The sequence below is a fragment of the Melozone crissalis genome, unplaced genomic scaffold (assembly GCF_028551555.1).
Source record: "Melozone crissalis strain CALT ecotype California unplaced genomic scaffold, PUWL_Pcris_2 ptg000441l_1, whole genome shotgun sequence".
Classification (NCBI taxonomy): Eukaryota; Metazoa; Chordata; class Aves; order Passeriformes; family Passerellidae; genus Melozone; species Melozone crissalis.
The window spans coordinates 1,240-21,279 of record NW_026536165.1 but is presented as its reverse complement, the minus strand read 5'-3'; the positions used below and the strand labels follow the sequence as shown (position 1 = coordinate 21,279).

At 62.2% G+C, this 20,040-nt stretch overlaps 2 protein-coding genes across 2 annotated transcripts; one reads left to right on the top strand and one right to left on the bottom strand.

Moving 5' to 3' along the window:
• Positions 1-432: 432 nt before the first annotated feature.
• Positions 433-7,627, bottom strand: B4GALT3 (beta-1,4-galactosyltransferase 3). The gene is made up of 7 exons (XM_054294976.1): positions 7,573-7,627; positions 6,681-7,079; positions 4,861-5,096; positions 3,425-3,615; positions 2,346-2,468; positions 1,527-1,631; positions 433-769 (listed from the first exon to the last, which is right to left on the bottom strand). The coding sequence occupies exons 2-7, from the start codon at positions 6,946-6,948 to the stop codon at positions 433-435; spliced, it is 1,260 nt and encodes a 419-aa protein (XP_054150951.1). The 5' UTR covers positions 6,949-7,079; positions 7,573-7,627.
• An 817-nt stretch (positions 7,628-8,444) lies between these two features.
• NDUFS2 (NADH:ubiquinone oxidoreductase core subunit S2) lies at positions 8,445-19,165 on the top strand. The gene is made up of 14 exons (XM_054294983.1): positions 8,445-8,551; positions 8,638-8,741; positions 9,397-9,587; positions 11,391-11,511; positions 11,605-11,717; positions 11,817-11,891; positions 13,291-13,368; positions 14,022-14,107; positions 14,513-14,632; positions 15,213-15,342; positions 16,077-16,172; positions 16,822-16,905; positions 18,103-18,160; positions 19,098-19,165. The coding sequence occupies exons 1-14, from the start codon at positions 8,445-8,447 to the stop codon at positions 19,133-19,135; spliced, it is 1,401 nt and encodes a 466-aa protein (XP_054150958.1). The 3' UTR covers positions 19,136-19,165.
• Positions 19,166-20,040: the final 875 nt, after the last annotated feature.

The following is a 20,040-nucleotide window of genomic DNA, read 5'->3' as shown; positions in this document are numbered from 1 at the left end:
CCAAAACCGATCTGGGGGACCCAAAACCAATCTGGGGAGCTCAAAACCCCACAGAGGACCCCAAAACCTAGCCAGGGACCCCAAAACCGATCTGGGGACCCCAAAACCCAGCCAGGGACCCCAAAACCTCACCAGGGACCCCAAAACCTCACCAGGGACCCCAAAAACCAATCTAGGGACCTCAAAACCCCACTGAGGACCCAAAAACTGATCCGGGGACTCTAAAACCAATCCAGGGACCCCAAAACCGATCTGGGGACCTCAAAACCGATCCAGGGACCCCAAAGCCCCACCAGGGGGATGGGGGGCAGGGCTGGGAGACCCCTGTGTCCCTCCCCCCCGAGGGTGTCCCTGTCCCCATTGGGGTGTCCCTGTCCCCCCATCCCAGAGTCCACACATCCCCCGTGGTGTCCATTCGAGGGGGGGGGGGTCTCAAGGCAGGGCTGATGCCACGCTCTGATTGCCCCCCCTCGCTGTCGCTGTCACCGTCACTGTCCCCTCTCGGCGGGGCGGTGACAGCGACAGCGGCAGCGGCAGCAGCGCGGGCAGGTCCTCGCGGGGCGCTTTGCGCAGCATCTCCTGCCGGAAGCGGCTGGCGGCGGCGGCACCGGCGGCGGCACCGGGGCGGGCGCGGGCGCGGGGGTCGCAGCCGATGTCGGCCGTGAGGTTGGTGTAGAGCGGGAGCAGCTCCCGCGCCAGCAGCGCGTAACTGAGCGAGTTCATCCCGTCCTGCGTCCACGTGCGCTGCGTGCGCACCAGCAGGTCGAACCTGGGGACGCGCCAGAGATGGCACTGATGTCACCTGTGTCCCCTTGGGGTCACCCTACGCCTGCACCAGCAGGTCGAACCTGGGGACACACCCGACATTGTCATCAGTGTCCCCTTGGAGCCACCCTCACACCTGCACCAGCAGGTCGAACCTGGGGACATGCCAGAGATGGCACTGATGTCACCTGTGTTCCCTTGGGGTCACCCTACACCTGCACCAGCAGGTGAAACCTGGGGACACAGCCCAGATGGCACTGATGTCACCTGTGTCCCCTTGAAGCCACCCTCACACCTGCACCAGCAGGTGAAACCTGGGGACACGCCAGAGATGGCACCTGTGTTCCCTCTGTCCCCTCACGGCCACCCCGGAGTCACCTGCACCAGCAGGTGGAACCTGGGGACACGCCTGACATTGTCACCCGTGTCCCCTCTGTCCCCTCGTAGCCCCCTGCACCAGCAGGTCAAACCTGGGGACACAGCCCAGATGGCACTGATGTCACCTGTGTCCCCTCCCAGAGCCCCCTGCACCCGCACCAGCAGGTGAAACCTGGGGACACGCCCGAGATGGCACCTGTGTGCCCTGTGTCCCCTCTGTCCTCTCTGAGTCACCCTGCACCTGCAGGTGGAACCTGGGGACACACCCAACATTGTCACCCATGTCCCCTCTATCCCCTGGTAGCCCCCTGCACCTGCAGGTCAAACCTGGGGACACAGCCCAGATGGCACTGATGTCCCCTGTGTCCCCGTGTCCCCCGCACCTGTGCGGGTTCTCCTCGTTGCCTTTGTCGCTCTTGTGTTTCACCATTTTGTAGTGGCCGATGGAGACGGGAGGGCGGGAGATCTTCATCCCGGCCAGGCGCACCCTAGGGGACAGCGGCGACAATGGCACCGGGGCGGGGACAGCGACAGCGACAGCCCCGGGGTGGGGCCACAGCGCTGGGACAGCCCCCGTGTCCCCAGCGGTGGGGACACAAATATGGGGACAGTGAGAAAGGAGGGTCACGGTGTCACCCTGAGGGGACAGGGACACCGCCGAGGTGGCCCTCAGGGTGGTAGCACAGCTCCAGGGTGGCAGTGACAGCCGCCACACAATGACACCATCACCATGTCACCCTGAGGGGACAGGGCGTGGGGACACCTCCAGGGTAATGTCACACCCTCTGAGTCCCCTCCAGGGCAATGTCACATCCCCAATGTCCCACGCAAGACAATGTCACACGTGCCATGTTCCCCTCAATGTGACAGGATACCATCCATGTCCCCCCCAGGGCAATGTCACAGCCCCCACGGCCATGCCACACCCCTTGTGTCCCCTCCCAGGGCAATGTCACATCCCCAATGTCCCCCCCAGGGCAATGTCACAGCCCCCACGGCCATGCCACACCCCTTGTGTCCCCTCCCAGAGCAATGTCACCACCCCACGTGGCACTGCCACACCCCTTGTGTCCCCGCCAAGGTGACAGAACACCCCCCCGTGTCCCCCCAGCTCGGTGGGCACACGATGCCACCCCCCAAGTGCCACACGCCCGTGCCATGGCAGTGTCCCCAGGCTGTCCCCAGGCTGTCCCCAGCCCTACCTGGTGGCGATGTCATCGTCCTCGCCCCCCCAGCCCCAGTACTCGTTGGGGAACCCGTTGATCTTCATGTACTGGTCTGGGGTCAGCGCCGAGACCCCCCCGAAATACTGCGGGTACGGCAGGCTGGGGACACAGGGGACACTGTCACACCCTCTGTGACACCCCCAAAGTGATGTCACACCCCCCATGGCATTGTCACACTCTCTGTGTCCCCCCGCAAAGTGATGTCACATCCCCCATATCCCTCCCAAAGGGATGTCACACCCCTCATGTCCCCTCCAGGGCAATGCCACATCCCTTGTGTCCCCCCCCAAGCTGACAGAACACCCCTCATGTCCCCTACAGGACAATGCCACACTCTGTGTCCCCGCCAAAGGGATGTCACACCCCTCATGTCCCCCCCCAGAGCAATGTCACACCTCCCATGGCAATGCCACACCCCTTGTGTCCCCCTGCAAGGTGACAGAACACCCCCCATGTCCCCTCCAGGGCAATGTCACACCCTCTGTGTCCCCCCGAGGGTGACAGGAGACCCCTTGTTTCCCCCCCAGGGCACTGTCACACCTCCCATGGCAATGCCACACCCCTTTTGCCCCTTTTGCCCCCCCCTAAGGTGACAGAACAGCCTTCATGTCCCCTCCAGGGCAATGCCACACCCTCTGCATCCCCAGGGTGTCCCCAGGGCGTCCCCGGGTGTCCCCAACGTGCCCCAGGGTGCCCCCAAGGTGTCTCAGGGTGTCCCCAGGGCATCCCCAAGGTGCCCCAGGGTGTCCCCAGGGTGTCCCCAAGGTGTCCCCAGGGTGCCCCAGGGCGTCCCCAGGGCGTCCCCAGCGTGTCCCCAGGGCACCCTCAGGGTGTCCCCAAGGTGCCCCAAGATGTCCCCAGGGCGTGCCCAAGGTGTTCCCAAGGTGTCCCCAAGGTGCCCCAGGGTGTCCCCAAGGTGTCCCAGGGTGTCCCCAAGGTGCCCCCAAGGTGCCCCCAAGGTGTCCCTAGGGTGCCTCAAGGTGCCCCAGGGTGTCCCCAGGGTGTCCCCAAGGTGCCCCAGGGTGTCCCCAGCATGTCCCCAGGGTGTCCCTCACCTGTACCCGAATTTGTTCATGGCCACGGAGGCGTGTTTGGGGTTCCAGGGGTCGCACGTGTACAGGTTGTGGTCGTTCTCGGGGATCAGGTCCACGTCGTGCAGGAACAGGCAGTCCCAGTCCTCGTCCTTCAGCGCCTCCTTCACGCCCACGTTCAGCAGCTTGGCCCGGTTAAACGTGCAGTTCCCGGCCTGGGGACACCCCAAAATCCACGGGGGTCACCCCAAAATATCCTGGGAAACCTCTAAACCACCTCCTCTAAACCATCCCTAAAAGTCTAAACCATCTCTTCGCCCACATGTTCAGCAGCTTGGCCCGGTTAAATGTGCAGTTCCCGACCTGGGGACACCCCAAAATGTTCTGGGGTCACCCCAAAATGTTCTGGGGTTACCCCAAAATGTCCTGGGGATACCCCAAATCCTCCTGGGAACACCCCAAACCATCCCCACTGAACCATCTCTTCACCCCCACGTTCAGCAGCTTGGCCCGGTTAAACGTGCAGTTCCTGGCCTGGGGATACCCCAAAATCCACGGGGGTCACCCCAAAATAGCCTGGGAAATGTCTAAACCATCCTGGGAATCTCTAAACCAGCCCTTCACGTTCAGCAGCTTGGCCCAGTTAAACGTGCAGTTCCCGGCCTAGGGACACCCCAAAATGTCCTGGGGACACCCCAAAATGTCCTGGGGATACCCCCAAAATATCCTGGGGACACCCCAAAATGTCCTGGGCACACCCCAAACCCCCTAGAGATGCCTCAAACTCCCCTGAGGACCTCTCAAACCCCCCTGGAGAGCCCCTAAACCAATTCAAATCCCCCTGGGCACCCCCTCAAACCCCCCTGGAGATCCCCCAAACCACATCAAACCACCCTTGGGACCCCTCAAACCACCTCAAGGCCCCCCTGGAGACCCCTCAAACCACCCCAAACCCCCCTGAGGAGCCCCGAAACCACACTGAGAACCCCCTGAACCACCCCAAACCCCCCTGGGGACCCCACAAACCCCTTCAAGGCCACCCCGGGGACTCCCTGAACCACCTCAAACCACCCTGAGGACCCCCCCCAAACCCCCCTGGGCACCGCCAAACCCCCCCAAGGACCCCTCAAACCACCTCAAATCCCCCTGGGGATGCCCCAAACCCCCCTGGGCACCCCCTAAACCCCCCTGGGGACCCGTCAAACCACCTCAAATCACCCTGAGCACCCCCTAAACCACACTGGGGACCCCTCAAACCTCTCTGGGGACCCCCCCAAACTGACTCAAACCACTGTGAGGACTCCCCAAACCCCCCCCCGGGGACCCCTCAAACCACCCTGAGGACCCCCCCAAACCCCTCTGGGCACCCCCAAACCCCCCCGGGGACCCCTCAAACCACCTCAAATCCCCCTGGGGATGCCCCAAACCCCCCCGGGGACCGCCTGGCACCCCCCTGGCACCTGGTGCACGACGTAGATGCCGTAGTGCAGCTGCTGGCGCTGCAGGAAGGGGTGCAGGTAGTAGAGCAGGTGGCCCAGGTGGCTCTCCCGGTTGCGGTGGGGGACGATGACGGCGGTCCTGGAGCGGGACTCGCACTGGGGGGGCCGGTAGCGCCCCCCCCGCCGCACCCCCGGGTTCTTGGCCCGGATCTGCTCCAGCGACGGCGCCCGCGAGAAGGACACGGCCAGGGGGCCCACTGTGGGCAGGGGGCAGTGAGAGAAGGGGCATTGGGGGGCATTGAGAGGGGCAGGGGGCCCAGTGTGGGCAGGGGGCAGTGAGAGAGGGGGCATTGGGGGGCATTGAGAGGGGCACTGGGGCCATAGAGAGGGGCATTGGGGGCCCACTGTGGGGAGGGGGCAGTGAGACAGGGGGGCATTGGGGGGCACTGAGAGGGGGATTGGGATGGCCGGGGGGCCCACTGTGGGAAGGGGGCAGTGAGGGGGGCATTGGGGGGCTGAGAGGAGGACTGGGGGCATGGAGAGGGGCATTGGGGGGCCACTGTGGGGAGGGGGCATTGAGGGGCATTTGGGGGGCTGAGAGGGGGATTGGGGGGCACTGAGAGGAGCAGGGGGCAATGAGAGGGGCATTGAGGGGCATTGGGGGCATGGAGAGGGGCATTGGGGGGCACTGGGACAGCCAGGGGGCCGCTGTGGGGAGGGGGCATGAGAGAGGGTACTGGGGGCACTGAGAGGGGCACTGGGGACCCACTGTGGGGAGGGGGCACTCAGGGGGGCACTGAGAGGGGCTTTGCGAGGAGCTGAGGGCACTGAGGGGACACTGCGAGGGGCACTGGGGGTGTCCCCTCAGGGTCCCAAACTGGGCTGGGTTTGTGTCCCCAAATCCCAAACCAGGCTGGGTTTGTGTCCCCACATCCCAAACCGGGCTGGGTTTGTGTCCCCAAATCCCAAACCGGGCTGGGTTTGTGTCCCCACATCCCAAACCGGGCTGGGTTTGTGTCCCCACATCCCAAACCGGGCTGGGTTTGTGTCCCCAAATCCCAAACCGGGCTGGGTTTGTTCCCCTCCCGGGGGTCCCGGGTTTTGCCCCCACCCCAAACCGGACCAGCCCCCCCCACATTTCCCTTCCCGGCCCGGTTCTGTCCCGGTTCTGTGCCGGGAGGGGGCGGCTCCTTCCCGGGACAGGACAGGTTGGGGAAGGGAACTGGTCCGACCGGTTCTACCGCCCGGGACAGGCTCGGGTCCTGCCCGGGAGCGGCGGGAACGGGTTCTGTACCGGGAGAGGGGATGGAACCGGTTATTTACCGAGGGATGGGCTAAAACCGGTTCCGTACCGGGGAAGGAGCAGCCCCGGTTCCTCCTCCCATGGGGAGGGGGTCTCTCCTCGGTCCTTCCCCCGCCCCGGGGGTCCCCGGTTCTTTCCCCCTCCGGTTCCTCCCGGTTCCCATCCCGGTGCTCCCGTTCCCCTCCCGGTTCCCTCGTGCCCCTCGGTGCTCCCGTTTTCCTCCCGTTTCCTTTCCCCGGGAGTCTCCGTTTCCTCCCGGTTCCCCTTCAGGGGGTCTCCGTTCCTGTCCGGCGCTCCCGTTCCTGTCCCCTTCCCCCTCGTTCCCCTCGGTGCTCCCGGTTCCCTCCCCGGTGCTCCCGTTCCCCTCTCGGTCCCGCCGTTCCCATCCCGTTTTCCCTCTCCGGTTCCCCCGTTCCCGTCCCAGCTCCCCCTCAGGGGTCTCCGTTCCCATCCCGGTGCTCCCGTTCTCCTCCCGGTTTCCCGTCGGGAGTCTCCGTTCCCTCCCCGGTTCCCCTCCCGTTCCCCTCCCCGTTCTCACCGAGGAACGGCGATCTCTCGGGGCAGAACGGCAGCGGCCTTGCAGGATCCGGCGTCGCCGCGGGGCCATTCCCGGTGCCGCCACCGACGCGGCTCAGGTTGGCGTACACGTCGTGGGTCCGCGAATAATCCACGACGGGACCGGCGGAGCGACCGAACAGCGCCGTGAGGTTGCGGAACCCACCGAGCGAGAAATACGCCACGAAAGCGAACTGGCACCCGACCAGCAGCGCCAGCGAGCACGGCCGCTCCAGCAGCCGCCGCAGCATCGCGGGGCCGCCCGGTGTTACCGGGAGCCGCCCGGTGTTACCGGAGAGCTTCCCGGTGTTACCGGAGAGCCGCCCGGTGTTACCGGAGAGCCGCCCAAGCGGCCCGGGGCAGCATGGCGGGAGCACCGGGGCTGTGGGATAGAAGGGACACGGATTGGAGAGGCTCCGGGAGATGGAACGGGGCCGCTCCGGTAGCGGGAAAGGAGCGGGGGTTGCTCGGTGCTCGTTGGGAAAGGGAAATGGGTGGGTTCGGCGCAGCGCCCGTGTAGCACCGGGAGGGAATCGGGCCACGCAGTGCCGATCTCCGGTACCGGGAAGGACCCGGTTCAGTCCCTGCCTGGCCCTGGTACCGATTCCGGCTCAGCCCAATCTGGTCCCGGTGCTGCCTGCCCCACCGAGTACCGCCGGTCCCGGTACGGCCTGATCCCGGTGCCACCCCGCTGCTCTTGGTCCCGGTACCGGTACCGCCCGGCCCCGGTACCCGTTCCAGCCCCGGTCCCGGTTCGGCCCCCCCCCGGTTCCGGTACCCGCTCCGGTACTTCCGGGCCCGGTTCCGCGCTCCCACCCCCCGGGCAGCCCTCGCGGGTCACCCCCCTGCCCCCGGTACCGCTCCGGTCCCGGTACCGGCCCGGGCCCGCTCAGCCCCGCCCGGCCGCCGCCATCTTGGAGCGGAGGGCGCGGCGTGATGACGTCACAGGGCGGGGCTGCAGCGAGGTCACGCTCCGGGCGGGCGGAGAGGGCACAGCGGGGAGGGGGCGGTCGGGGAGAACCGGGGAGGGTCCCGAGGGGGCTCCGGTGGCGCTCGGTGACCCCGGAACGGAGCGCGGGGCCCGCAGAGACCCGGGAGTGCCCGGGGAGGGCGCGGCCTGTGTCAGTCACGCCCTGAGGGGGCGCGGTCAGACTGGGCGCCGTCGCCGTGGCAACCGCTCTTTTCCCCGCCCCTTATTAGAATTTTTCAATTTCTTTGGTGACGTCACGACAACGACGCGCTGTGATTGGACGGGGGATTGGAGAGGCGTGTCCGCGCCACGTGTGTGACTTCCCCCCCCCCCACTCCTCGCGTTTGTGCGCATGCGCTGCGCGTCTGCCCACACGCGTCATGGCGGCGCTCACAGCTGCCCTTGCCCTTCCCATCCACGGCGTTCCCGCTCTAAGCACACAATGGCGTCACATCTGCCCACGCCCAACACAGAGCCGCTCATTGCGTCTGTGCTTCCCATCCACAGCGCTCTCCGCCCTTGCGCAGCGCCAAGGTCACGATGCCCACACCAACATGGCGGCACTGCCCGCCTCACAACATCGTGTTGCGCATGAGCAGTGTACACAGGATGGTTGCAGGGGATATGCCCGTACCCAACATGGCAGCACGCTTCCCGCCAGCATCATGGCACATTGCGCATGCGCAGATCACTCATGATGATTGCCGGGCATCTCTCCGTATCCAACATGGCGGCGCCCACAGCGTCTGCCCTTCCCTGCCATGGCTGCCCCCGCGCATGCGCATTGCCAAGGGCACGATGGCGGCGCTGCGGGCGCTGTGGCGGCTCCGCGGCCCCTCGGGGCTGAGCGCGGCGGGGGCTCGGCTGGGCCCGGCCCCGGCCCGGTGAGCCCGCGGGGGACACGGGGACAAAGCGGGGAGGGTTATGGGGAGGCTCTGGGGCTGTTCCCGCTCACCGCCCGGCCCCGCAGGTGCCGCCAATGGCAGCCCGACATCGAGTGGGCGCAGCAGTACGCGGGGGCCATCATGTACCCCAGCAAGGCCACCGAGAAGTGGGTGCCGCCACCCTGGAACGGTGAGGGGACAGCGGGGACACTCTGGGACAAGGTGGGGAGGGGGCTCTGGGAGGGCCCTGAGGGCTCTGGGGGGCCCTGAGCAGGGAGGACGAGGCTTTTGGGGGCTGTCGGGTACTTTGGGGGTGCTCTGAGGGCTTTAGGGGGGCACAGGAGGGGTCCCGAGGCCTCTAGGGGGGCTCTAGGGGTGCTCTGAGGCGGTTTGGAGGCGGTTTGGGCGGCCCACGAGGGGTGTCAGGGGCTTTGGGGGGTTCTAGGGGGGCTCAGAGAGCTTTGGGGAGCCCAGGAAGGGTCCCAAGACCTTTAGGGGGTGCTCTGAGGCGTTTTGAGCGGTTCAGGAGGGGTCTCAGGGCCTTTGGGGGGTTCTAGGGGTGCTCTGAGGCGGTTTGGGAGGTCCAGGAGGGGTTTCAGAAGCTTTGGGGATGGTCCTGGAGGGGTCCTGAGATCCTGAGTGGGGTTTAAGGAGGGCTTTGGGGGCCTTGGGGTGGTTTGGGGGTCACTCAGGATCCCCACAAACCCTCAGCGGGTGCTGCTCCCTCCTTGTCCCCAACATTTGAGGGGTTTTGTGCCCTCCCTGAGGGGGCTCTCCCTGTGTCCCTGACCCCTCTCTGTGTCCGCTCCCATGTCCCTGACCCCGGCACTGTCCCCTGTCCCCAGACAAGGACCCGGTGGCCCACAAGAAGGTTTCCAGCCTGACCATCAACTTCGGGCCGCAGCACCCGGCGGCGCACGGGGTGCTGAGGCTGGTGCTGGAGCTGAGCGGGGAGACGGTGAAACGGTGCGACCCGCACGTGGGGCTGCTGCACCGCGGCACCGAGAAGCTCATCGAGTACAAGACATACCTGCAGGTGAGCCTGAGAGCCGTGGGATCTCTGAGATCCTAAATTCCCTGAGATTCCCATGCCTGAAACCCCCATTTCCCTGAGATCCCATTGCCCTGAAACCCCCTTTCCCATGGGATCCCCATGTGGGGCTGATGCACTGCGGCGCCGAGAAGCTCATCGAGTACAAGACCTACCTGCAGGTGATCCTGGGGTCCCAAATTCCATGGGATCCCTGAAATTCCCATCCCTGAAGCCCCCATTTTCCTGGGATCCCATTGCCCTGTCACCCCCATGTTGGGCTGCTGCATGGTGGCACCAAGAAACTCATCGGGTACAAGACCTACCTGCAGGTGATCCTGGGATCCCTGAGATCCCAAATTCCCCGAGATCCCTGAGATCCCCATCCCTGAAACCTCCGTTCCCATGGGATCCCCATTGCCCCCCACACCATAGCACCAAGAAACTCATTGAATACAAGACATACCTGTAGGTGATCCTGAGACGCATGGGATCCCCAATTCCATGGGATCTCCATCCCTGAGATCCCCGAAATCCCATTGCCATGGATCCCCATGTGGGGCTGCTGCACCACAGCACTGAGGAACTCATTGAGTACAAAACCTACCTGCCTGTGATCCTGAGATTCCCAATTCCCTGAGATCCCAGTACTCCCAGTATTCCCAGTGCTCCCAGTACCTCCCCTATTGTGACTATTCCCGGTATTCCCATTATTCCCAATATTCCCAGTCCTCACAGCGCTGCCAGTACTCTCAGTCCTCCCAGCACTCTCAGCACTCCCAGTACTCAAATCCTGCCAGTATTCCCAGTACTCTGAACACTCCCAGTCCTCCCAGCAGTCCCAGTACTCAAGTTCTCTCAGCACTCCCAGTATTCCCAGTACTGCCAGTCTTCCTAGTATCCCCAGTACTCCACTGTTCCCAGTACTGCCAGTATTCCCAGTACTCACAGTATTTCTAGCGCTCCCAATACTCGCAACACTCCCAGTATTCCCAGCTTTCCCAGCCCTCTCAATATTCCCAGTATCCCCAGCCCCCCCAGTGCTCCCAGTATCCCCAGTGCTCCCAGCCCTCCCAGCTCTCCCAGTGCTCCCAGTATCCCCACTATTCCCAGTATCCCCAGTGTTCCCAGCCCTCCCAGTGCTCCCAGTATCCCCAGTGCTCCCAGCCCTCCCAGTGCTCCCAGTATCCCCAGTATCCCCACTATTCCCAGCCCTCCCAGTGCTCCCAGTATCCCCAGTGCTCCCAGTGCTCCCAGTATGCCCAGTGCTCCCAGTCTTCCCAGTATCCCCACTATTCCCAGTATCCCCAGTATGCCCAGTGCTCCCAGCCCTCCCAGCTCTCCCAGTGCTCCCAGTATCCCCACTATTCCCAGTATCCCCACTATTCCCAGTATCCCCAGTGTTCCCAGCCCTCCCAGTGCTCCCAGTATCCCCAGTGCTCCCAGCCCTCCCAGTGCTCCCAGTGCTCCCAGTATCCCCACTATTCCCAGCCCTCCCAGTGCTCCCAGTATCCCCAGTGCTCCCAGTGCTCCCAGTATGCCCACTGCTCCCAGCCCTCCCAGTATCCCCACTATTCCCAGTATCCCCAGTATCCCCAGTGCTCCCCAGCCCTCCCAGCTCTCCCAGTGCTCCCAGTATCCCCAGTGTTCCCAGCCCTCCCAGTGCTCCCAGTATCCCCAGTGCTCCCAGCCCTCCCAGCCCTCCCAGTATCCCCACTATTCCCAGTATCCCCAGTATGCCCAGTGCTCCCAGCCCTCCCAGCTCTCCCAGTGCTCCCAGTATGCCCAGTCTCCTCGCGGTCCCCGCAGGCCCTGCCCTACTTTGACCGCCTGGACTACGTGTCCATGATGTGCAACGAGCAGGCCTACTCGCTGGCCGTGGAGAAGCTCCTCAACATCCGCCCCCCTCCCCGGGCTCAGTGGATCCGAGGTGAGGCTCCCCCCAGCATTCCCAGCTCCCTGGCACCCCCAGGATTTAGGGGATCACCCCCCTTTTTATCCCCTTTTCCCCCCGTTTTTTCAGTTCTCTTCGCCGAGATCACGCGGCTGCTGAACCACATCATGGCGGTGACCACGCACGCGCTGGACATCGGGGCCATGACCCCGTTCTTCTGGATGTTCGAGGAGAGGGAGAAGGTGGATTTGGGGGGATTTGGGGTTCGGGGGGTGGGATTTGGGGCTGTGGGGGTGCCGAGGGTGCTGAGCAGCAGCGGGGTCCCCTCTGTGTCCCCCCAGATGTTCGAGTTCTACGAGCGCGTGTCGGGGGCGCGGATGCACGCGGCCTACGTGCGGCCCGGGGGCGTGCACCAGGTGAGGGGCCGGGGTGCTGCCCTTCCTGGGCACCCCGTTTCCATGGGAACCCCATCCCTGGGATCCTCATTCCCATGGGAACCCCATTGCTGGGAACCCCATCCATGGGCACCCCATTTCCATGGGAACCCCATTCCTGAGAACCCCATCCCTGTAAACCCTATTTCCATGGACACCCCCATCCCTGGAAACCCCATTCCCATGGGCCCCCCATTCCCACGGGCACCCCATTCCCATGGGCCCCCCATTCCCACGGGAACCCCATTCCCATGGGCCCCCCATTCCCACGGGCACCCCATTCCCATGGGCCCCCCATTCCCACGGGAACCCCATTCCCATGGGCCCCCCATTCCCACGGGCACCCCATTCCCACAGGAGCCCCATTCTCATGGGCACCCCATTCCCATGGGAGCCCCATTTCTAGGATCCCCATTTCCATGAGAAACCCATCTCTGGGATTTCCAGTCCTATGGGATCCCTATTCCCATGGGCACCCCATTTCCATGAGCACCCTATTCCTGGGATCCCCATTCCCATGGGCACCCCATTTCCACGGGAACCCCATTTTCACAGGCACCCCATCCCTGGGATCCCCATTTCCATAGGACCCCCATCCCTGGGATGTCTGTACCCCCAAGATCCCCATTCCCCTGAGAACCCCATCCTTGGGACCCCCATGATTTCCCTGGGATCCCCATTCCCTTGGGACCCCATCCCTGGCACCCCCATCCCTGGCACCCCATTCCCGTGGGATCTCCTAGCTTTGGGACCCCCTGCCCGCATCCCTGGTGCCACCTGAGCTCTCACCTGTCCTGTGTGTGCCACCAGTGTCACCTGTCCCAATCTCAATGCCACCAATCTCATCAATGCCACCTGCCCCAATCCCATCAATCCCACCAATCCCACCTGTCCTGTGTGTGCCACCAATGCCACCTGTCCCAATCCCAATGCCACCAATCCCATCAATGCCACTTGTCCCAATCCCAATGCCACCAATGTCACTTGTCCCAATCCTAATGCCACCTGTCCCCAAACCCAATGTCACCAATCCCACCTGTCCCAATCCCAATCCCACCAATCCCACCAATGCCACTTGTCCCAATCCTAATGCCACCTGTCCCACCTGTCCCCAAACCCAATGTCACCAATCCCACCTGTCCCAATCCCAATCCCACCAATGCCACTTGTCCCAATCCTAATGCCACCTGTCCCACCTGTCCCCAAACCCAATGTCACCAATCCCACCTGTCCCAAATCCCAATGCCACTTGTCCCACCCATCCCACTTGTCCCAGTCCAACCAATCCCACCTGTCCCGTCAATCCCACGTGTCCCAATCCCAATGCCATCAATCCCAATCCCACCTGTCCCACCTGTCCCACATGTCCCACCTGTGCCAGGACCTGCCCCTGGGGCTCATGGACGACATCTACGAGTTTGTGAAGAACTTCTCCATCCGGATCGACGAGGTGGAGGAGGTGAGGGGGCGAATTTGGGGAATTTGGGAATTTGGGGAGGGGACAGCCAGGCTGCTGTCACCTGTCACCTGTCACCTGCGAGGGGCAGGGTCATTCCTCACAGCATGAGGGGAGGAGGTGACACACATGGCGGTGGAGGGGGACAGGGACAGGTGAGGGGTGGCAGAGACAGGTGAGGGTGCCAAGAACAGGTGAGGGGTTGCCAGGGACAGGTGAGGGTTGCCAGGGACAGGTGACAGTGGCAAGGACAGGTGAGGGTTGCCAGGGACAGGTGACAGTGGCAGGGACAGGTTTTGGGGTGAGAGACACGTGAGAGGGACAAGGAACAGGTGCCAGCGCCAGGTGAGAATTTCCAGCACCAGGTGATGGTGCCAGGTGACAGTGGCAGGGACAAGTGAGGAGTGCCAGGGACAGGTGAGGGCTGTGAAGGACAGGTGACAGTGCCAGGGACAGGTGAGGAGTGCCAGGGACAGGTGAGGGGTGCACAGGTGACAGGGACAGGTTTTGGTGCAAGAGACACACGAGGGGGACAAGCAACAGGTGCCAGCGCCACGTGAGCGTTTCCAGCACCAGGTGACGGTGCCAGGGCCAGGTGAGAAGTGCAGGGCAGGTGCCAGCTGTGCCAGGTGTGCCAGGTGTGCCTCTGTCCCCAGATGCTGACCAACAACCGCATCTGGAAGAACCGCACCGTGGACATCGGCGTCATCTCGGCCGAGGAGGCGCTGAACTACGGCTTCAGGTGAGGGCGGAGCCCCAGGTGTGCCCCGCCCTGCAGGGGGGCGGGGCCGAGCTCAGGTGTGGGTTTGGGGTGTCCCCAGTGGGCGGGGCCAATCTCAGGTGCATTTTTGGGGACGGGGCCAATATCAGGTGCATTTTTGGGGTGTCCCAATGGGCGGGGCCGAGCTCAGGTGAGTTTTTGGGGTGTCCCAGTGGGCGGGGCCAATCTCAGGTGTGGTTTTGGGGTGTCACAGTGGGCGGGGCCAATCTCAGGTGCATTTTTGGGGATGGGGCCAATATCAGGTGCATTTTTGGGATGTCCCAGTGGGCGGGGCCAATCTCAGGTGTGCTTTTGGGGGCGGGGCCAATCTCAGGTGTGTTTTTGGGGGCGGGGCCAAGCTCAGGTGTGTTTTTGGGGTGTCCCCAGCGGGGTGATGCTCAGGGGCTCCGGGATCAAGTGGGACCTGCGCAAGACTCAGCCCTACGACGTCTACGACCAGGTGGAGTTCGACGTTCCCATCGGATCCAACGGGGATTGCTACGACAGGTACAGACCCACCTGGCCTGGGGGGACATGGGGACAGGTATGGACCCACCTGGGCTGGGGGGACATGGGGACAGGTATGGACCCACCTGGCCTGGGGGGACACGGGGACAGGTACGGACCCACCTGCCTTAGAGTGGAGAGATGGAACCCCATCTTTGGGACCCCCAGGACCCCGATCCCATGGGACCCCATCCCCAGGACCCCCCTGCCAGAGACCCCTCCCTGACTCACCTGTTCCCTCAGGATCCCCCTTTCCCTGAGCCCCCCATTTTCTGGGATCCCCCGTTCCTCTGGGATCCCATATCCCAGTTTTGGGCCAGATCCCCCATATCCCGTTTTTGGGGTGCAGGTACCTGTGCAGGCTGGAAGAGATGCGCCTGTCCCAGTTTTGGGGCGCAGCAGATCCCATACCCATTTTTGGGGTGCAGTATCTGGGTTTTGGGGTTCAGGGGATCCCATATTTCATTTTTGGGGTGCAGGTACCTGTGCCGCGTGGAGAAGATCCCATACCCCATTTTTGGGGTTCAGGGTGTCCCATATCCCGTTTCTGGGGTCCCCCAATGCCGTTTTTGGGGCGCAGGTACCTGTGCCGGGTGGAGGAGATGCGCCAGTCCCTGCGCATCATCCTGCAGTGCCTCAACAAGATGCCGCCCGGCGAGATCAAGGTGGACGACGCCAAAGTGTCACCCCCAAAACGCGCCGAGATGAAGGTGACAGCGCCCAGAGCCACCAGAGCGGGGGTGGCACCCGGGGAGGGTGGCACCAAAGCCTGGTGGCACCCAGGGTGGGTGGCATCAAGGGTGGGTGGCACCCAGAGCGGGTGGCACTGAGGGCAGGTGGTACCATGGGCAGGTGACACTCAGGGCAGGTGGCACCCAGAGCTGGTGGCACCAAGGGTAGGTGGCATTAAAGGCTGGTGACACCCAGCAGAGGTGGCACCAAGGGCAGGTGGCACTGAGGGCACCCAGGACAGGTGGCACTCGGGGCAGGTGACACTCAGGGCAAGTGACACTGAGGGCAGGTAGCACCACTTGCAGGTGGCATTAAAGTCTGGTGTCACCCAGGGCAGGTGGCACTGAGGGCAGGTGCCAGTGCTGCAGTGCCACTCAGGGCAGGTGACACCAAAGCCCGATGCCACCCTGGGCAGGTGGCAGTACTGCAGTGCCACCCAGGGCAGGTGGCAGTACTGCAGTGCCACCCAGTGCTGCAGTGCCACCCAGGGCAGGTGGCACTCAGAGCAGGTGGCAGTGCTGCAGTGCCACTCAGTCCTTCAGGGCAGGTGACACCAAAGCCTGGCACCACCCAGGGCAGGTGCCAGCGCTGCAGTGCCACCAAAGGCTGGTGACACACAGGGCAGGTGACACACAGGGCAGGTGACACACAGGGCAGGTGGCACTGACCCAGGGCAGGTGCCAGCTCTGCAGTGCCACCCCTGTCCCCACAGACGTCCATGGAGTCCCTGATCCATCACTTCAAGCTCTACACCGAGGGCTACCAGGTGCCACCCGGGGCCACCTACACGGCCATCGAGGCCCCCAAGGTGACACTTCTTGTGTTTGTCCCTGTCCCTGTGTCGCCAGCCCTGTCCTTGTGTCCCCAGTTGTGTCCCCATGGCCTCAGTCATGTCCCCGGTCCTGTTCTCACAACCACAACCCAGTCCCTTTGTCCCCAGTCTTGTCCCCTTGTCCCCAACCCTGTCCCCATGTCCCACTCCATGTGCTCAACCCTGGCTGCTACTCTGTCCCCATGTCCCCAACCCCGTCCCCATGTCCCCAACCCTGTCCCCATGTCCCCCCAGGGTGAGTTTGGGGTGTACCTGGTGTCCGATGGCAGCAGCCACCCTGTCCCTATGTCCCCAGCTGTGTCCCCATGCCCCTAACCCTGTCAGTGTGTCCCTGGCACTCTCCATTGTCCCCACGGGAGGAATTTGGGGTGTACCTCGTGTCCGATGGCAGCAGCCACTCTGTCCCCATGTCCCCATTGTCCCCATGTCCCCAGCTGTGTCCCCATTGTCCCCAGCTGTGTCCCCATTGTCCCCATGTCCCCAGCCCTGTCTGTGTCCCTTACCCTGTCCCCACTGTCCCCCAGGGTGAGTTTGGGGTGTACCTGGTCTCCGATGGCAGCAGCCACCCTGTCCCCATTGTCCCCAACCCTGTCCCCATTGTCCCCATTGTCCCCATTGTCCCCAGGGTGAGTTTGGGGTGTACCTGGTCTCCGATGGCAGCAGCCGTCCCTATCGCTGCAAGATCAAAGCACCCGGATTCGCTCACCTGGTACGGCTGGGGACACCTGGGGACACCTGGGGACACCTGGGGGACACCTGGGATAAACCTGGGGGACACTTGGGGACAACTGGGTCACACCTTGGCACACCTGGAGGACACCTGAGCACACCTGGGGACATCCAGGGCACACCTGGGCACACCTGGGCACACCTGGGTCACATCTGGGCACACCTGGGGGACACCTGGGCACACCTGGGAGACATCCAGGGGACACTTGGGGACACCGAGGGCTCAGGGGGTTGGGGACAGGGGACGCTGGGGGGTCCCTATGGGTGCGTTGCTGTGGGGGCTATGGAGGGTAATTAACCCCTGCGGGTTAATTGGGGTACTGAGGGTTAATTGAGGGTCCTTGGGAGTTAATTGCGGGTTAATTCGGGGTTGGTTAATTGGGGGGGGGGTCCTGGGAGTTAATTAGGGGTTAATTGGGGGCCCCTGGGGTTGGTTAATTGGAGGTTCCCCATGGATTAATTGGGGGTTTCTGGGAGTTAATTAAGGGTTAATTGGGGGTCCCTGGGGTTGGTTAATTGGGGGTTAATTGGGGGTTCCTGGGAGTTAATTAGGGGTTAATTAGAGGTCCCTGGGGATGGTTAATTGGAAGTTCCTGGGAGTTAATTGGGGGTTAATTGAGGGTCCCCATGGGTTAGTTTGAGGTCCCTGGGGGTTAATTGGGGGAGTCCTTGTGGGGGTCCCTATGGGTTAATTAGGGGTTAATTGGGGGTTAATTGGGGGTCCCTGGGCTTGGTTAATGAGGGGTCCCTGGAATTGGTTAATTGAAGGTTCCAGGAAGTTAATTAGGGATTAATTGGGAGTCCCTGTGTGTTTATTAATTGATGGTCCCTGGGAGTTAATTGGGGGTCCCTGGGCTTGGTTAATTGGTGGACCCTGGGAGTTAATTAGGGGTTAATTGGGGGGTCCTGGGGTAGTTCCCATGGGTTAATTAGGGGTTAATTGGGGGTCCCTGAGGGTTGGTTAATTGGGGGCTCCTGGGGTGGTTCCCATGGGTTAATTGGGGATTAATTAGGGACTAATTAGGGTCACCTTGAATTAATTGGGGGTTAACTGGGGGTCCTCATAGGTGGGGTTCTCTGTGGGTTAATCGGGTGTTAATTTGATGTTAATTGTGGTAACTCTGGGTTAATTAGGCATTAATTAGGTGCTAATTAGCTGTTAATTGCTGTCCCCCAGGCCGGGCTGGACAGGATGTCCCAGGGCCACATGCTGGCAGACGTGGTGGCCATCATTGGTACGTCCCCCTCCCCATTTTGGGGTTCCCATCCCTATTTTGGGGTCCTTGTCCCCTTTTGGGGTTCCCCCTCCCCATTTTGGGGTTCCCATCCCCATTTTGGGGTTCCCCCTCCCCATTTTGGGGTTCCCATCCCCATTTTGGGTCCCTTTCCCAGTTTCCCTTCTTCCCCATTTTGGGTTTTCCTTTCGTTCTCTTGATGTTTTTTCCCCATTTTAGGGCCTCCTTCCCTCTTTGTGGGATTTCTTCCCTTTTAGGGTTTCCGTCCCATTTTGGGGTTCGCTTCCCCAATTTTCCCCTGTTGGAAACCTCCTTCCCTTTTTTGGGGGGGCTCCTTCCAGTTTGAGGGGGCTCCTTTCCCAATTTGGGGTTGTTTGTGCCCAGTTTGGGGTCCCCTTCTCCATTTTGGGGTCTCCTTCCCTTTTTAGGGCACCCCTTCCAGTTTTGGGGTCTCCTTCCCCTTCCCAACACCCATATCCCAGTTTGGGGTTGTTTGTGCCTAATTTGGGGTCCCCTTCCCCACTTTTGGGGCGTTCCTTCCCCATTTTGGGGTTCTCCTATCTCAATTTGGGGTTCTCCTTCCCTTTTTAGGATTTCCTTCATTTTTAGGGTCTCCCTCCTTTTTGGGGTGCTCCTTTTACTTTTGGGGTGCTTCTTTCCCTTTCCCAACACCCATATCCCAATTTGGGGTGGTTTGTGCCCAATTTGGGGTCCCCTTTCCCACTTTTGGGGGGTCTCCCTTTCTTTTTAGGGTCTCCTTCCCTCTTTAGGGTTTCCTTCCATTTTTAGGGTTTCTCTCCCTTTTTGGGGTGCTCTTTCACTTTTGGGGTCTCCTTCCCCTTTCCCAACACCCATATCCAATCTGGGGGGTGTCTCACCCCAATTTTGGGTTCTCTCCCCCCATTTTGGGGTGCCCTGACCCCCTTTTCCCCCACAGGCACCCAGGACATCGTCTTTGGGGAGGTCGATCGGTGAGGGGGGGGGGTCCCCGTTTTCTCTCCGTGTGCTGCTGCGGTTTGGGGGTGTCCCTGCACCCCCATTTCGGGTCAAATAAAGCCAGAATCGGGTCCTGAGCCTGCCTGTCCCCTTTGTGTCCCCTTTGTGTCACCGGCGTCACCTCCTCCCCTGGTTTGTGGGGGATCCTTCCACACTTTGGGGGGGTTCTCGCCCAATTTGGGGGTCTCCTTTTCCTTTTGGGGGGGCTTCTTTCCATTTTTGGGGTCTCCTTCTCCTTTTAGGGGGGCTCCTTCTCCATTTGGGGTCTCTCTCCCCAATTTGGCGGGGTCTCCTTTCCTTTCTTGGGCTCTCCTTCCCCTTTTGGGGTCCCTTCCCCTTTCAGGGCCTCTCTCCCCAATTTAGGGGGCTCCTTTCCTTTTTTTGGGGTCTCTTTTTCCTTTTTGGGGTCTCCTTCCCCTTTCAGTGTCCCTTCCCCTTTTGGGGCTCTCTCCCCAAATTTGGGGGGCGGCTCTTTTTTTTTTTTTGGGGTCTTCTTCTTTCCTTTAAGGGTCCCTTCCCCTTTTGGGGCCCCTTCCCATTTTAGGGCCTCTCTCCTCAATTTGGGGGGGACTCCTTTCCTTTTTTGGGGTCTCTTTTTCCCCTTTTTGGGCTCTCCTTCTCCTTTTAGGGCCCCTTCCCCTTTTGGGGCTCTCTCCCCAATTTGGGGTCTCCTTTCCCTATTTTGGGGGGGCTCCTTTCCTTTTTTTGGGGTCTCTTTTTCCTTTTTAGGATCTCCTTCCCCTTTCAGTGTCCCTTCCCCTTTTGGGGCCTCTCCCCCAGTTTGGCCCCAATTTGGGGGGGGGGTCTCCTTTTCCCCTTTTTTGGGGTCTCCTTTTCCCTTTTTGGGGTCTCCTTTTCATTTTAGAGTCTCTTCCTCATTTGGG

Excerpts from the sequence above, each read along its gene's own strand:
- B4GALT3 (XM_054294976.1), bottom strand. The coding sequence starts at position 6,948 with ATGCTGCGGCGGCTGCTGGAGCGGCCGTGCTCGCTGGCGCTGCTGGTC. Across the intron at positions 3,616-4,860 it reads GCATCTACGTCGTGCACCAG|GCCGGGAACTGCACGTTTAA; the intron begins GTGCCAGGGGGG and ends GGGTGTCCCCAG. Across the intron at positions 2,469-3,424 it reads ATGAACAAATTCGGGTACAG|CCTGCCGTACCCGCAGTATT; the intron begins GTGAGGGACACC and ends CTGTGTCCCCAG.
- NDUFS2 (XM_054294983.1), top strand. The coding sequence starts at position 8,445 with ATGCGCATTGCCAAGGGCACGATGGCGGCGCTGCGGGCGCTGTGGCGG. Across the intron at positions 15,343-16,076 it reads CAAAACGCGCCGAGATGAAG|ACGTCCATGGAGTCCCTGAT; the intron begins GTGACAGCGCCC and ends CTGTCCCCACAG. Across the intron at positions 16,906-18,102 it reads CACCCGGATTCGCTCACCTG|GCCGGGCTGGACAGGATGTC; the intron begins GTACGGCTGGGG and ends GCTGTCCCCCAG.